We start from the raw sequence: 18,086 nt of genomic DNA, 5'->3' as shown, positions 1-18,086 counted from the left end.
ACTCTATCTGAGCAACAAACGGCACCGCTGTCGGCGAGCACAAAACTAAGTCGATCCTGGAGAGATACTGGTACGTTGAGGAGGCACAAGAGTATTGATGCTGACTTGGATGTTTAACCCTCCATATATCCCGCCAACCCATCTCAGCAATAAGATGCCCAAACGCTGCGCTCCCTCACCCCACCGTGCCAAATTTATCCATATCCGTATTCATTACAGCATTGAAGTCCCCCATCAAAAGTAAAGGCACCTCCGGGAATCTAGACAGTTCTTCCACCACTTTCCTAATACACCCACTTGAAAAGGGAGGAGGAACGTACAGCACCACCAACACACATTCCCAATGGTAAAGAGTACAATGCACCCCAACATACCGCCCCTCCCCATCTCGGAAAGAAGAGTGACACAAACGGTACTGCTCTGTGTATGAGAAGGCTCACCCTCCTGGAATAGGTAGTGTGGTAAGAATGAAAACTCTGACCTATCCATGCCCTATGCAGCATGGATACAGAGTCCCTCGTCATATGTGTTTCCTGTAAACCAATCACCCGTGCCTCCTGTTGCTTGAGAAGTGCAAACACTGCCTGACGTTTCCTTGAGTCGCGCAGGCCCCGAACATTCCAAGACAAGCAATTAAGTGATCCTATCATCCCTCCACATATCTTGATACACCGTACCCTGTAACTGTAATTGTGCATAACTGACCGGCTGGGTCAAACTCCATGGGCCGCCAGTGCCAGTTCTTGCAGTAGGCTACAGCACCTTCCATATTCTCAACCATCTAACCGCTTCTCTCTGTTTCAAAAAATGACGTCGTGCCCAGGGCCACCACCCGAAACCGAGCAGGATACATCATGGAGTATTGCACTTGCAACGCCCGGAGGCGCCTTTTTATATCCAAATTTGCGATCTTTTCCGTTGCACTTCCATTGAAGGAGATATCTTGACGTTCTCTTGCTTTCCTTAGGATCTTATCTCTATCCTTGTAATGTAGAATTTTGATGAGAACGAGTCTTGGCGGTCGCCCCGGAGGACCGAGTCTGGTCGGCACCTTGTGCGCGCTCTCCACTGCAAATAGGGGTGTCCATTCTTCTCTGCCAAATGTGTCGATCAGCCATTTTTCAAAGAAATCGTCTGGATTCGAATCCTCCACACGTTCTGGAACCCCCACAAGGCGGACAATGTTCCGTCTCAGCCGATTCTCCATATCATCAGTCTTTGCTAGTAAGGCAGCCACAGCCTGAGAATGAGCTTGTACATCCAGCCGTATGTTAGGTATAGCATATTCCATCTCTGAGACTGTCCCCTCTACAGCAGTGGTGCGTTCTGCAACTTTTTGCAGGTAATTTCTAAGCAATAAAATGTCTTCCTTCAATCCACCCATCTGACACGATAAGGCAGTGAGGACCATGGAATTCTGTTTTACTGCAGCAAATATGTCCTTCAAGAAGGGTTCCCCCCTCCTCTCTCCATCCTGCCCTCCAGCACCTGGCTGATCCCGCATGGCACCGCACCCCTCCTCCTCTTCTTCCTCACTCCTTGTGTCCCCTGCCAGAGGAGAGTACCTTGATCCATATGAGGAGCCGCCAGCAGCCTGATCCCTTGCCGATGTTTCCTGTAGTGCAGCCGCACCCCCTGCTCTCGGCGTGCAGGCGAAGCGCTCCAGCTTCTCTGCTGCGTCCTGCCTGAGGCCTCTAGTCCGGCCATCCCTCTCGCCGGTGCCATCTTGGGAGCGGGACCCGCCGGCGGCGATTTCTGCTTTTTGGAGCGGGTCATCACGGCCGGGCACTCTGGCACCACAACCACCTCCAGCTCTAGGGAAGGTACTGGGGATAGATTTTTCCCCAAATTTCGCTGGTTATAAAGGGTTTACAGGATGGGACAGCAGGAGCTCCGGTCACACACGTCCTCTCACATTCACCGCTTGGCCACGACCCCAGACCCCGCATTGTTAAGCCGCTCCGGCTGACTCCGGGCACTGAATGTACATGCCGCAAGCAGTTGGCTCCGGCCACTGAATAACAGCTGAGCTGCTGTACTGCATTTCTGCTCCTATTCAAGTGAATAGGAGCAGAGCTGCAGTTCTGATGCATGCCCGCTATGCTATATATGCAGCCCCTTGCTTCCGGCTGCATACATGGCATAATGGGCAACAACATCCTGTGTCCGGAGGCAGCCGGAGCGGCTTAATGGTGCTCGGTCCGGGTGTTGGACCCGCACCGATGATATACTGATGACCTATCCGGTGGATAGATCTTCAGTTGTCCAGTAGTGGACAACCCCTTTAAGCTTTTACATTACACTCCGTATTATACACGCACGTTATAATACTATGTTAGAAAAGAATCCTCCATTATTGGACAGTGGCAGTTTTACATGACATGATTCAAGTTTGCATATGTGACACAGAAAAAACTTGCGTCTCACTACTATATTAAACTAGTCCCAATAAGACTTTACTGACCAAGTAAGTCATTTACAGTGATTGTAGGAAATGAAAGCTTTACCTAAAAATAAAAAAAAATATGGTCAATTGGTCATTTGGGTCTCCAGGCATTACTAAGATGGCTGCAAATGTGACCAAAATTAGCTTCGACAACATGCATTTTAATTAAAGGGGTTTTCCGGGACTAACTTTTTATATTTAAATGATCTTCCAATGCAAAGATGTACAACTTTATAATTTAGCCCCTGTTAAACTGTCCTACCATCTCAGTTCGGAGCGACCCAGCCAGCTCTCTACTGGTCCGCTTCTGAATCGCATGCCATTTATTGTTCGTGGTCGTGTCTGCCAGCCTTATTGCGTCCACAATGAGTGTGCCGTTATTACTCACGACCTATTCATTGGCTGTGTTTAACTTCCACACACACTGTTGTGAAACTGTAATAAAGACTGTGCATGTGCCATTGAGAGGCCATCTTTGCCTGCCCAACCAACAACAATTAGCACAGCACATGGAAGTAACATACATCGGTTTCTAGAAGGAGGAAGGTGCCATTGGATTTTCATGCATTTAACCAATAGGCAGGGAAAGAGGAAAAGGCAAGGAAGTGTACATGCCTGGGATGAGCGTTGCTAGGAGGGGTAGTGGTAGGGTGCATAAAACTAGAAACTCATTGCAATCTGGAAAATATAGTAAAGGGCACCTAGGAGAACTATTGACATGACCTAAACCAGGAAGTGTCCGAGCCGAAGGAACGGCGCGCGCTGGAGCAATAGGGAGTCCAAAGAAAGCTCAAAATACAAATAAAGCTATTGCGTTTGCATTATTTATGCATAAAGAAGGTATTTATAGCAAGTTTTATTTTTGTTCTTAAGCTCCTGGATAACCCCATAAAGCATCAGCTAAATCAGATTATTTTATAGGTGATTAAAAAGCTGTATCGCATGTAACTAATAGTTGTTTGTGTTTGTTTTTCTATGGTCCTGTGAGCTGAATCAGTCTTTACAGCTTTACAGTAGCATGCACCCACCGGCCGTGGGTTACATGGATTATGGATCATTAGGATAATGCTGCAACATCTAAGCCTGTTGGTGTACAATATGTTTTCTGTTTCAGGCTTTTGTCCAAGATACTTAGTGAGTGTAAGGACGCAGATGAAATTGAATTTTTGGTTGATGGGTCTTGGTGTCCAATAAAAGCTGAAAAAGAGAGAAGCTGCAGTCCAGTCTGTCCTATTCTCGATTTAGGTATTTGCTTCTAGATTTTTCTTTTGCATTTCTCCTGTTTTGTTCTTGATTAACAGATGATCCCTACTTCCTTCTTGTTTTTTACTCTGTTCCATAGTTTAGATTTTCAAAAACCGTCTATTCTTTTCTGTTAGGTTCTCCAGAAATGACGGCAAAGGTTCCTCCTCCTAGCAGCACAGTGTCAACTGAGAATGGAAAGCCTGGGCCAGATGTAGTGGATCTGACACTGGACAGCTCTTCGTCTTCATCGTCCTCCTCTGAAGAAGACGAGGAAGAGGAGGAGGAGGACCGCCCACCACATAAGAGACGCTGCTTTGATAAAGGAATTTTATCGGCTTGCTGACCTCTTCCTGCTTACTCACTATGGACTTGGACCTTCAAATCGAAATAGACGCAGCTGTGTGCTGTCGTCCCCTCTTCCAAGACCTGTATGCATCATGAATTTTGCATTGTCCCTTCTACTTGTACAATTTAGGAGGCGTAGAACATAATGTTGACCTGCAGTGGGTTAATACTTTGTCTTCATTCCCCCCTTTTATTTTTGTTTTTTTATTTGTATATTGGAAGTGGGTCCAGGAGACTAAGAGGGGAGAAAACCATTCCATGCCTCCTTATCAACCACTCTCCTTGCCTTCAGAAACCAGTATGAAATGCAGACTTTTTTTTTTTTTCTTTTGTCCCTTTGCTCTCATGTGTAATACAAAGCAGTGAGAGGGGGCACAGTAGTTAAGTTAAATATTTTGAGCAATTGGATTGTCATTGAAGGGATGTGAATGTTTTGGTGGAAAATTAAAGACAAAAGATTGACACTGTAAATATCTATTTAGAGATAAACCTGGATGATAGTCATTGTGGGATTGGAAACCATGACCAGATTGATATACTAACTTCTCGCTTCCTGCAGATTTGTGGGAGGTGCGATTTTATTCCTTGTTCTATTTAGTAATATGCAAAAAGCGGGGTGTTTAGATTTTTGTAAGCAACATTGAGGGGTTTACACAACGCTTTCAATCAAACTACCTCTCTGCTATTCAGGTTTTTTTTCTGTGCTAGTTGGGGGAGGGGTTAATGCTGCTCTAGACTTTCTTTCTCCTCCCCACAATAACCTTCTTCCTTATTAAAACCTACACTCTGTTGCCCCCCTCACTTCATACACAAACTGTTCTCATACCATTGAAAAAAATCTTTACAGCCTTTAGGAGCCTCTCAAACAATATCTTTATCTTTAAAGATCATGAAGAGAATGTCACTTATGGTTAGGTAACCAGGTCTTTGTATACGATCTACCATTCAGGACTTTGGACAAGCAGATGATTGCCTCTTTGGGAGCTTTGTTTTCATTCTCCTCACTTGACCATCACCACCTCCAATCTGCTCAAAACAATATAGCTTGTGCTGGTCACAATTAATTTGAAACCATCAGGTTACTTAAGTTAAAGGGGTTGTCCCACCACAACAACTTATCACCTATCCCCAGGATAGGTGATGAATGTTTGATCGCAGGGGGTCCCACCACTAGGACCCCCACCGATCAAGAGAATGGGGGTCCCGAATCCCCTCATGAACAGAGCGGCAGGTCACTCATTCGCCCTGCCACTCCATTCCTTCTCTGGGACTATCTGAGAAAGCAAGCACTGCACTTGGCTATCTACGGCAGTCCCATAGAGAATGAATGGAGCGGCTGGGCGCACGTGTGCCATGCCACTCCGTTCATAAGGGGATTCTCTCGATCAATGGGGGTCCCAGCGATCAAGCACTTATCACCTATCCTGTGGATAGGTGATAAAGGGGTTGTCCCACCACAGCAACTGATTTCTTTCAAATCATGGTAAGAATAATTTACATTTTGCTACAAAGCTGGGTCTGTGTGCTGTCAAGCAGTTGGTATTCAGATGTGATTATGGGTGTTTCCTGCGTTGAGCAATAGATGAAGTGGAAATTAAAATGAGTTATTTTGGTTAATAAAATGAGGTGGTTATACTGCCGCTTTTTTTATTTTGTAGGGGTTTGTTTGGTGGAATTTGGCCTAGAAGTCCCATCGATTCTTTCTTTATCAGCTTGCAAATCTTCCTCCTGGCCCTCCTCTTCAATTTCATAGTTGCACTTATTGGAGGTCCTAGGAATAACAATGCCAGCAGTAGCCTGAGTTTTCCCAACCTCTATCTCGTGTGTGCATATTTACTCAATAGAGGCACTGTCCTATATGCAATCGCTATTCAAGTTTCAACATCTTCTGTTTATTGCTACCCAAAAATGTTTAACTTTTTTTTTTTTTTTTTTTTTGTGCATTTGAAATATCCAATTTTTAATTTATTGCAGCATTTTCTCAGCTTTCAATATTCTTTAGACATTAAGCTGTGCTATAATTTTACTAAACTACTACAGTCTCTATGGAAACATGAATTGCCACCCCCAAAGTAAAATCATGATGCAAATTGTAGAATAGTTAAAACCCTGCACTACATCTCATGAAAATGAGTAATTGTGCCAATAATTTTTATTTGATAAACAATTAACTATTTGGGAAGTTCCCAAAATGTATTTGCCGCTCTCCTCCCCTGAAGACACTGTTGTACTTTTTAATACTGCAGAGAGATCCGAGACATGATGCAGCTGGTTTAGAATTGGCTACAATGAAATGGCATCTTGTGTTTTTTATTTTGTTCTAATTTAAGTGGTTTTAATTCTTCCGAATCAGTCTCTAGTGTCTGTAAACATGTTATTTTCCCTATGGATGATTTATTTTTATTTTTTTTTTGGGAGGTGGGGGTGTTTTTTTTTTGTTTGTTTGTTTTTTTACATGCTTTGCGAAAATACTTTTTAGTTGTTTTTTTTTCTTTTTGTTTGTTCCCGAATTTAACAGGAGAAACACAAAAGATAGTGTTTGTTACAATAAAAAATATTTGCAATTATGTAGTTGCTGAAAGGTGTTTTTTAAAAAAAAATAAAAATAAATAATAATTAATTTTTTTTATTATTATTATACAAGTTGGGTCATTCAGTTTCAGTGCAAACATGTCCAACTTATGACAAAGCTACACTCCGAATTACTAAGACCGCATGATACAAATTGAAGAACCCTTATAAATGTACTCAACAAAATGTTTCTAAGCTTATCTAATTAAAAGACCAATCTCTAGGAATGTTCTAAATTGGTATGTGGTTTCTTCTTGCTTGGAAGCCACTGTTTTTCATCTTCCTACATTACAACGAGCAAATCATAACAAACCTAAACGTTATTTAGGATGGAGCTCCATACTAAAAACTACAATCTGTCATAAAAAAGCCTAAAATCCCCTGCATGTCAAAGTATGCATACGCTCGAACATCACATTAATATTGAGCTTGGCCCTTCTGTCTTTGGAAGCATTTCCACAATATTTAGGAACACTACTGTGTTATAATAATATAATAATATTTACAAGATCAGTCAGTGTCTTTAGTGTAACTTTGTAATTAATCTTTATTACAAAATCGCTTTACTTTTGGAGATACAGCTGTTTTTTTGTATTCTCCAGCTGTATCGTTAGTTTTACACTAAATCCGCCAGTCCCGTGAACCTGACAGGTTCAGTGTCCGCGACTCCTGCGTGTCTCTACAGGTGGCTCCCACATGTTAAACATCACACATCTAAGTTTGTACGGGACTGACTGATTCAGTGTAAAGCGAACGATACAGCTGGTCTCTATATAGAATACAGAACAGCTGTATCTCCAAAAGTAAAACTATTTTTTATTCAACAAAAAAAATGCCATCAAAGGTGTTCATAGCCTTTAACCCCTTCAGGACACAGCCTGTTTTGGCCTTCAGGACACAGCCTGTTTTGGCCTTCAGGACGCAGCCAATTTTTTCAAATCTGACATGTTTCACTTTATGTGGTAATAACTTCGGAATGCTTTTACCTATCCAAGCGATTCTGAGATTGTCTTCTCGTGACACATTGGACTTTGTTACTGGCAAAATTTGCTCGATACATTAAGTATTTAATTGTGAAAAACACCAAAATTTAGCGAAAAATTGCAAAAATTTGCATTTTTCTAAATTTATATGTATCTGCTTGTAAGACAGATGGTAATACCACCCAAAATTGTTGCTAATTAACATCACCCATATGTCTACTTTAGATTGGCATTGTTTTTTGAACATCCTTTTATTTTTCTATGACATCACAAGGCTTAGAACTTTAGCAGCAATTTCTCACATTTTCAAGAAAATTTCAAAAGGCTATTTTTACAGGGGCCAGTTCAGTTGTGAAGTGGATTTTAGGGCCTTATATATTAGAAACCCTCTAAGTCACCCCATTTTAAAAACTTCACCCCTCAAAGTATTAAAAACAGCATTTAGAAAGTTTCTTAACCCTTTAGATGTTTCACAGGAATTAAGGCAAAGTAGATGTGAAATTTTCAAATTTCTTTTTTTTTTTGCAGAAATTAATTTCTCATCTATTTTTTTTTAACACAGAAAGTTTTACCAGAGAAACGCAACTCAATATCTATTGCCCAGATTCTGCAGTTTTTAGAAATACCCCACATGTGGCCCTAGTGCACTTATTGACTGCAGCACCAGCCTCAGAAGCAAAGGAGCACCTAGAGGATTTTGGGGCCTCCTCTTTTATTAGAAAATATTTTAGGTACCATGTCGGGTCTGAAAGGCTCTTGCGGCGCCAAAACAGTGGAAATCCCCCAAAAGTGACCCCATTTCGGAAACTATACCCCTTGAGGAAATTATCTAGGGGTATAGTGAGCATTTTGACCCCGCAGGTTTTTTGGAGAAATTATTGGAAGTAGGCCGTGAAAATGAAAATCTACATTCTTTCAAAGAAAATGTAGGTTTAGCTAATTTTTTTCTAATTTCCACAAGGGCTAAAAGGAGAAAATGCACCACTACATTTGTAAATCAATTTCTCCCGAGTAAAACAGTACCCCACATGTGGTAATAAACGGTTGTTTGGACACACGGCAGGGCTTAGAAGGGAAAGAGCGACATTTGGTTTTTGCAGCTCAAATTTAGCAGGAATGGTTTGCGGAGACCACGTCGCATTTGCAGAGCCCCTAAGGGACCAAAATAGTGAAAACACCAAAAAAGTGACTCCATTTAGGAAACTACACCCCTTGAAGAATCCATCTAGGGGTGTAGTGAGCATTTTGAACCCACAGGGGTTTCATAGATTTTATTCGAATTGGGCAGTGAAGATAAAAAAAATACTTTTTTTTTTCCAATAAGACGTAGCTTTAGCTCAAAATTTTTCATTTTCTCAACAAATAAAGGAATAAAAAAAAAAAAAAATTTGTAAAGCAACTTCTCTGGAGTACGGCAATACCCCATTTGTGGTCATAAACTGCTGTTTGGACACACGGCAAGGATCTGAAGAGAAGGAGCGCCATTTGGCTTTTGGAGCACAGATTTTGCTGGATTGGTTTCTTGACACCATGTCACTATTGCAAAGCTCCTAAGGTGTCAGTACAGTGGAAACTCCCCAAAAGTGACTCGATTCACAAAACTACACCCCTTGAGGAATTCATCTAGGGGTGTAGTGAGCATTTTGACCCCACAGGTGTTTCATAGATTTTATTAGAATTGGGCAGTGAAAATTAAAAAAAATCCTTTTTCTTCAATAAGACGTAGTTTTAGCTGAAAATTTTTCATTTTCTCAACAAATAAATGAAAAAAAGCACCACAACACTTGTAAAGCAACTTCTCCTGTGTACGGCAATACCACATATGTGGTCATAAACTGCTGTTTGGGCACACAGTAGGGTTCAGAAGGGAGGTAGCGCCATTTGGCTTTTGGAGTGTGGATTTTGCTTGTAGTAGTCTTGTATTGAGTCTTACTGGTGTTTCCGTTTATAATGTGGGGGTACATGTAAGCCGGGCGGAGTATATAAGGGGCACAGTCAGGTGGTATAATAATGGGGTAAACAAAAACAATAAAATAATCCATAGATGTGTGTTACGCTGTGACACAACCCTTTCTGCACAGGCCGGTGTCGCACTGATAAACTGTGTCCTTTCTTATCCCCCTTTTGGTCCACACTCCGCACCTTTGCAGTTTGAGGAATTTTGCTGAAGTGTTTTCCTGGTATAATACGGGCACCGTCGCTTACAGCAGATATGTTTGGGCACTCCCCTACCTGGTTCCCTAATTTTAGGGGCCTTGATAATTCGCCACTTGAAACAGAAGAAATGTTCCCCTCGGGCCGGCACATCTGCATATTTTTATTTCCTGGCTTATTGGAGCCTTAACTTATTTTATTTTTTCATAGACTTAGTGGTATGAGGGCTGTTTTTTTTGCGGGACGAGCTGTAGCTTTTATTGGTACCATTTTGGGGTACATGTGACTTTTTGATCACCTGTTATCCTTTTTTTTTTTGGGAGGCAAGGTGACCAAAAAACAGCAATTCTGACATTATTTTTTTAATTCTTTTTATACAGCGTTCACCACGCATCATTAATTACATGTTAATGTTATTCTGCGGGTCAGTCCGATTCCGGTGATACCTAATTTATAGAACTTTTTTATGTTTTACAACTTTTTGCACAATAAAATAACCTTTGTAAAGAGAATGGATTTTTTCTGTTGCCAAGTTGTGAGAGCCATAACGGTTTTAATTTTTTCGTTGACGGAGCTGTATGAGGGCTTATTTTTAGCGAGATGAGTTATAGTTTTTATAGGTATCATTCTTGGGTACATGCGACTTTTTGATCACTTTTTATTTCAATTTTTGGAAGACAAAGTGACCAAAAAATAGCAATTATGTCAGTATTTTTTTTTTATTTTTTTTTACGGCGTTCACTGTGCGGAATAAATAACATAATATTTTTATAGTTACGGTCGCAGCGATACCAAATATGTATGGCTTTATTATTTTTTTCAATAATAAATGACGTAAAGGAAAAAGGGCGATTGTGTTTTGTGTTATTATTTGAAACTTTTATTGTATTTTTACAACTTTTATTTTTACTTTTTTTACACTTTTTTTTTACACTTTTCTTTAGTCCCACTAGGGGACTTGAAGGTCCAACTGTTTGTTTGATGTTCTAATACATTGCACTACCCATGTAGTGCTATGTATTAGAACTGTCAGTTGTTCACTGACAGCAAGCCGATCAGGCTCCGCCTCCGGGCGGGGCCTAATCGGCTAACGTAATGGCAGATAGGAAGCCTTTGTCAGGCTTCCATTTGCCATAGCAATCGCCCCCCCCCCCCACCCGCAACAATCGCCCCGTAGCGGGGTGCCGATGTTGCTATAAGAACTTAAATGCGGCGGTCACTATTGACTGCCGCAATTAAGGGGTTAATCGGTTCGGATCACCGCTGTGATCCGACCCGATGTTTTCCCCCAGTACTAAGGCTGCTAGTAGCAGCCTGTACTGGGAGATGCCGGGCTGCGGGGAGCGTCTGTGTGCTCTGTTAGGAGCACACGTGGATTAACGGGCTGCAGGCACAACGACCAGCTTTGCAACCCGTTAATCTACGTGGGGTGGTCGTGAAGGGGTTAAAGGGACTGTCACCAGTTTATCATTTCCCTATCTCCTAACTAATCTAATAGGCTCTTTGCTGCTAACGACAATGAGGTTTGTTTTAAACGTTTATTATTTGCAAAGTTATGAGCATTTTGTCCAAATATGCTAATGTGGCTCTAACAGCCAAATAGGAGGTGACTCTCTTTTTCTTTTCACTCTGGATGGTGTAATGTTTTCTGTATGACGCTGTCCAATCAGCATACAGCGCCTCCCCCCTTCCCTACGCAGCAACACAGCCTGATCATTTAGTATACAGCTTCCATTCCAAACTTTGTTTTCAACTGGCGATATCTTCGGTTGTGTCACAGCTGGAACTGCGATCCTGGTGTCATATGAAAGATTAGAATTTCCTCTTTCATATGCCAACCTTTAGGTGGTCCACAGCCAGAGATATGGCTGTTTGAAGTGATCCCCCTTCCCTCTAGAATGTCTCTGTGTGAAGCCGTTTCATGCTGATGGCGTCCGAGGCTGTGAGGTAGCTCCACCCCAGGAGAATCGCTGCTGTTACTTCCCACTTGCCTAATAAAGGCTCATTTACATATTTAGAAAAATGCTCATAACTTTGCAAATCGTTTTTTTTTTATATAACATATCACACTGTAGTTAGAAGCAGCAAAGCACCTATTGGGTTAGTTAGGAGATAGGGAATTGATAAACTGGAGGCAGTCTCTTTAAAGGGAACCTGTCACCAGCATTTCACCTATTGAACTTTACTTATCCCTCACTGGTCGCTGCAATCAAAAGTTCATTGCCGTTATCTCCTTTCCTATGCTCCTCCAATGGTAAATAACGGTCTGCAAACATTTCACGCCTTTTATTGTAAGAATCTGGTGTCCCTTTGTGCGCACGCACCAGAAGAGGACATCAATGCACAAACATGGGATTTTGTGTGATGGGGAAAGACGAGGAGCTGTCAATCAAAAGTAAGGAGACGGGATGCACTCGGAAAGACTTGAACGAAGATTTGACTCTTTTTCAAACGAAGATTTGACTCTTTTTCAAACGAAGATTTGACTCTTTTTCAAACGAAGATTTGACTCTTTTTCAAACGAAGATTTGACTCTTTTTCAAACGAAGATTTGACTCTTTTTCAAACGAAGATTTGACTCTTTTTCAAACGAAGATTTGACTCTTTTTCAAACGAAGATTTGACTCTTTTTCAAACGAAGATTTGACTCTTTTTCAAACGAAGATTTGACTCTTTTTCAAACGAAGATTTGACTCTTTTTCAAACGAAGATTTGACTCTTTTTCAAACGAAGATTTGACTCTTTTTCAAACGAAGATTTGACTCATGTTCATTAGCACCTGGTGTGGGAACACTAAAAAGCTGAATACTAAAGCTGCAGAGCCGACTAAGACGACAATTATAGGTTATATAGAAATGATTATACACCCCCTACAACCAGGTATTGCTGGTTTAATAGGTGAAATGCTGGTGACCGGTTCCCTTTAAGTTTTATACTAAAGCCTGGCTTGCATTTGCCATTCCAAGTCATGAAAATGTTCACACATAGCATAAACACTGCAGATTTTCTGTAACGGACTTCATTGCGGAAACTCCACAAAGTAGTTCAGTAGCAGCAGAATGAATGAGATATATGGCCATATAAAATATACCTGGTAAATGGAGATAGTATATACTTAATTATTCGGTGTTTACCCATTGAGGTGTTAGTATGTCCAGAGGCCATTTGGTCATAGATTTTGATCTACTGCCTAATTGCCATTACAATAGTTCTCAGTACAGGAAGAAGCCATTGTAAACTGGATGTGGAGGCAGCTGGACATACTGGGATTAGATTTACCTATACTGTACAGATGCACATTGGAAGGTATATGGGTGGTCTTGGGGAGGAGTCAATGGAGTGGGTGGGGTCAACTCCGCTAGGAACATTTGCGCCCTGTTCACACGACGGATTCACGGCTGTCATATGGCTGCAGCAGTTACAATAGATCCCAAATGGGGCTATTCACACAGCTGATTTTTCGATGGGCCATCAAAAAAAGTGACATGGCCTATTTTGAGCCGTGCTCCCAGCCGCACGGCTCCGATAGAAATCTATGGGGCCGTGTTGAGCACGGCTGTCACTCGGATGGGATCTGAGTGACGGCTGTGCATTCTACCGCTCACTCTCTTCTCACAGTGCGAAGGGCCTGTGAGGAGGAGGTGGCTATTTTGTTGCTCTCTGTAGGAGCGGAATCCCTAATCCCCGGCCCAAGCTGTGGCCGGGGATTCCGCTCCAGGAGAAGGTCCTGACTTCACTGTCCATATATGGGCAGGGACTTCTGAAGCGGAATTCCCGGTGCTGTGGCTGGTGATTCCGCTCCAGGAGAAGTCTCTGCCTTCACTGTCCATATAATAGGGGATACATGTGAGATCGCTGGAGGTCGGACCGCTGGGACCCCCAGCGATAAGGAGAACGAGGGACGGAAAGTCCCCCGAAGTGCATCATGAGAAGCATGGGGCTTCCGGGAGCTATGTCCAGCAGCTCCATAGAAATTATGCCAGCGGTCGGACCCCCAGTGATCACATATGTATCCCCTATACTGTGGATAGGGGATGCATATGTTTTGTGGGACAATCCCTTTAAGTTCCTAGAATACTGGTTACTTCCTTTTTTGTGTTTCTGTATTTTCAGTCCTTTGGTAGAACCTTGCTGGTCGGGGAAAAGTTTAAAAGAGGATCTTTCCCAGGCAGCAACAAGTAGACACCACTCAAAGGAGTAGCAAGGATCGCAGGGTAACAATTAGTGACAGCAGGACATGTTACTTTTGAAAGGTTAAGTAAATGCAGTATGTTTAACACTTATACCAAACACATATGAATCTGCTGACATTTTATGGGAATCGCTGTTGGAACAGGCTCCCTCCTATGATAGGTTGCGTATTGCCAAGTGTAGTGCGTTGAACTAAACCTCTAAATGTCTCCACGTGCTTGCTAAGCTGGTGTGCGGTTTTGAGGATAGCATTTGAGAAGGTCAACCAACACAATAAGTCAGAGATAAATATCTCTGGAAATTCACATTGCCACTGTTGTATAGAACGGGTTAAACAGGTTTGTAGTTTAGGGAGACACAGGGCTGCCATCAGGGCACTACTACTGGTACTGCTGTCAGGGGCCCGGCCACATGGCTGAAAAAAAGGGGCCTGCCACCCCAACTTGCTGTAATGTCTCCCTCTCCTGGCTGGCTGTCAGGAGAGGGAGAACAGTAATAGTCGTAATAAAACACTTATTTTTATTCTCCAATAAATATCTATATCCGTGGTCTCAAACTCGGCCGGGTAAATGGGCCGCACATAGAAAAAAATTGACGTTCACGGGCTGTATTACTTTCAAATTTGATAAAATACAAAATTATTGTTAATCAATTCGTTATTTGAACTATTCTCACATTCTTGTCGGCCGGGCGATAATGGAGCTCAAACTGGAACCTGATAAAGAACACCGACCACCTGGCCTGACGAGGGTTCAGCCGTTGGGCCATCTGGAGATAGGTGAGATTCTTTTGGTCCGTAAAAATCAGAATGGGATGAGCTGCGCCCTCTAGTAGATGTCTCCACTCCTCCAGGGCCAATTTGATGACCAGTAACTTCCGATCCCCAATCGAGTAGTTGCGTTCTGCTGAAGAGAAGAGCTTAGAGAAATAGCCACATACCATTGACTTGCCCTTGGGACCTCTCTGGAATAGGAGTGCACCGACAGAGGAGGCGTCCACCTCCAACGAGAACTGTCGAGAAACATCTGGATAATGGAGGATAGAGGCTAACGTGAAGGAGCTCTTCAGGCTATTGAATGCGGACTCTGCCTCAGTAGCCCACACCTTGGCGTTCATGCCCTTCTTGGTGAGGTTAGAGATAGGAGATGTCGGTGAGGAGAAGTTTGGAATGAACTGTCTGTAAAAATTGGTGAATCCCAGAAAGCGCTGTATGGCCCTCAAGCCTTGAGGGTGTGGCCATTCCAGGACTGACTTTACCTTTTCAGGATCCATCTTGAGACCTCTATTCGAGACGATGTGGCCCAGGAAGGGTAGAGCATCTTTCTCAAACACGCACTTTTGTAACTTGGCGTACAGACGATTCTCCCTTAACCACAGCAAAACTTGACGGACATGTCTCTGATCAGTCATAGGGTCTGGAGAAAAATAATCAAGATGTCATCAAGATAGACCACAACACAAACATAGAGGAGGTCACGGAAGATGTAATTAACGAACTCCTGGAAGACCGCGGGAACGTTACACAGACTGAAGGGCATTACTAGATATTCATAGTGTCTATCACAGGTGTTAAATGCAGTCTTCCATTCGTCACCCCGGCGAAGGAAGACTTCCGTATGAAGCCCCTTCAAAGTTCTCTTTAACATAGGTGGACATGGACAGAGTCTCTGGCAAGGAGAGAGGATACACCCTACCATGGGGAAGGGACGCACCAGGAATCAGCTCGATAGGACAATCATACGCCCGGTGTGGGGGCAGCATCTTCGCCTCCCTCTTGCTGAAGACGTCCGAAAATGCAGCATAATGACCAGGCAATCCTGCCAATGACCGAGGCAGAGGAGGCTGAGCCGAACTAATCTGTACCAGGCAACGGTTGTGACACTAGGGGCCCCACTGGAGAACCTCTCCAGAGTTCCAGTCCAGGACTGGGGCATGAGTCAGAGCCAAGGCAGGCCCAGCAGCATGGGGTTAACGGCCTTGGACAAGACAAAGAACGAGAGAAACTCGGAGTGGAGAGCTCCTACTTGGAGCCTCAGCGGCTTGGTCACAGCTATAACTGAGTCTGGCAGAGGAAGTCCATTTACCGATGCAACCGCCAACGGCCTCTCCAGAGGGGTGGTGGGTAATTGGAGAAAATCCACCAGGTCTCTATGAATGAAATTAGCAGTGGATCCAGAGACCCGATGCGTTTTCTCGCCGGACACTATGGTCACGGGTATGGACAATTTAGCAAAAGTCCTTCTTTACCCAAGGTTGTCTCTCCTACCAACCCTAGGCTTTGGGACTTTTGGGGGCGCAGATGCACAATATGGCCTCCGAGGCCGCAATATAGTCCCGAAGTGCGTCTGCGTTGTCTCTCCTGGGTAGATGGCTTAAACTGGTCCATCCTCACAGACTTCTTAGGAGGGTCAGCATCTGAGGACAGCAGGGGTTGTTGCAAGGTAGGGACCGGACCCTCCCGACGAGCTTCTTGGAGCCGTTCTCGGATCCTTATATCAATCCGGGCGGCCAGAAGGATGAGGTCATCCAGGGTAGACGGTAGATCTCGAGCGGCAAGCTCATCCTTAATCTTAGGAGACAGTCCCTGCCAGAATGTAGCCACCAGGGCCTCATTGTTCCATAACTGTTCTCCCGCCAGGGTGCGGAAGTGGATGGCGTACTCGCCCACGGAGGTGTTTCCTTGGCGCAGGTTCAGCAAGGAGGCCGCTGCAGACAAGACTCGTCCATACTCCTCAAACACAAGTGCGAAATGTCCAGAGGAACCCCTGGAAGTCACGGGTGTCTTGTCCTTGTCTCTCCCAGATAGGATTCGCCCATGCAAGGGCCTTGCCAGTGAGGAGAGAGGTGATGAAAGCGACCCTTGCGCCATCAGATGAAAATGCCCTTGCATACAGGCTGAAGTGGATCTGACACTGGTTAAAAAATCCACGACAGGTCCCTGCGTCTCCATTATAGCAGTCAGGAAGTGGCAAAGAAAATCGGAGATTAACACTGCCAGGAGGTGTAGTAGGAGGAACGGCAGCTTGCACCTCCTGCCGACGTGCGAGAATGTTCAAGGCCTGGAGGAGTTGGTCCTGTTGAGACGGAGGTCCAGCACATCCGTCCGCATCTCTTGTGACGTCGTCTTGGATCGAACAGCGGGGCCCATGGCCTGAGCGTACTGTCACGTTGGCTACGTGGACCCACTGGGCCGTACCGCCTTGACGGTATGGCAGCTGGCCAACAGGACGCAGGTCACAGTCTATAGTTTGTATAGTGTACCTGTGGCAGCTCGGACAGTAGCAAAACAGGCTCGGCTGGGACTAGGCAGCAGGCAGACATCAGGCGTGGTATACAGCACAGCACGACTATAGCTCAGCACGGCACTTGAACAGGTTAGCACATGATACATGTACAGGAATGGGAAACACTGGGAACTGGGAAAACACTAGGAGACCATTTGCTTAGACAAACTTTGGGTACGACAACAACGCTCAGGCATGGGAGTAAGGGGCTTAGCCCTTCTTATAGTCCAGGGTACTCATGGGCTAATTTTAACATTAACTTCAGGTGCGCCGGGACCTGACCGAGGTAAGCGGAAGTGAGCGCTGGGGAGACTGGGGCCAGCAGTCGCAGACCCATGGCTGCGACCGTCAGGAGGTAAGTGAGCCTGACAGCCCGCAGCCATGGACTTGACAATGGTAAAGGACCTTGTGTCTAGCAGAAATCCTAGATAAAGGGAAGGTGTCACGAAAAAATATTTTTTTATATATTATTGCTTTTCGTTTCATATTAAAATAAATTTAATTTATTTGTGTTATTGTGTTGTACTTTTTACTTTATTCTTACTTTTACTTCTCTATGGGTGCTGCCATTTTTTTTTTCATCTCTGTATGTGTCGATTAACGACACATACAGAGATGGAATACGGCACATACATCCCCATAGAGAATGCGAACGGGAGCCGTTCCATTCACTATAGCGTACGCAGTCTGTGTGGGAACGGCGAAATCCGGTGCCATTTTCATGTGGACAGGAAGATGACGAATTCCGGTCGCGGCTTCCGTCCATATGTTCAAGGCAGCGAACACGCAAGGAATAAGAGTGGAGGCGGCAGCAGGAGCAGGTAAGTTATGTTTGTGTATGTGATGTGTGTTTTACGTTCGTGTATG

At 43.9% G+C, this 18,086-nt stretch overlaps 1 protein-coding gene across 2 annotated transcripts in view; it reads left to right on the top strand.

Annotated features, from left to right (window-relative positions):
• PIAS4 (protein inhibitor of activated STAT 4) overlaps positions 1-4,507 on the top strand; it is a 124,547-nt gene extending 120,040 nt beyond the window's left edge. For both annotated transcript variants that reach the window (XM_075864211.1, XM_075864204.1), the window contains exons 10-11: positions 3,561-3,691; positions 3,826-4,507. In XM_075864211.1, the coding sequence (XP_075720326.1) occupies positions 3,561-3,691; positions 3,826-4,034 (340 nt within the window). In that variant the 3' untranslated portion in view covers positions 4,035-4,507. The remainder of the gene's footprint in view (positions 1-3,560; positions 3,692-3,825) is intronic.
• Positions 4,508-18,086: the final 13,579 nt, after the last annotated feature.

This window comes from Rhinoderma darwinii, chromosome 1 (assembly GCF_050947455.1).
Source record: "Rhinoderma darwinii isolate aRhiDar2 chromosome 1, aRhiDar2.hap1, whole genome shotgun sequence".
Taxonomy (NCBI): Eukaryota; Metazoa; Chordata; class Amphibia; order Anura; family Rhinodermatidae; genus Rhinoderma; species Rhinoderma darwinii.
This window is presented reverse-complemented; position numbering and strand designations above follow the sequence as displayed.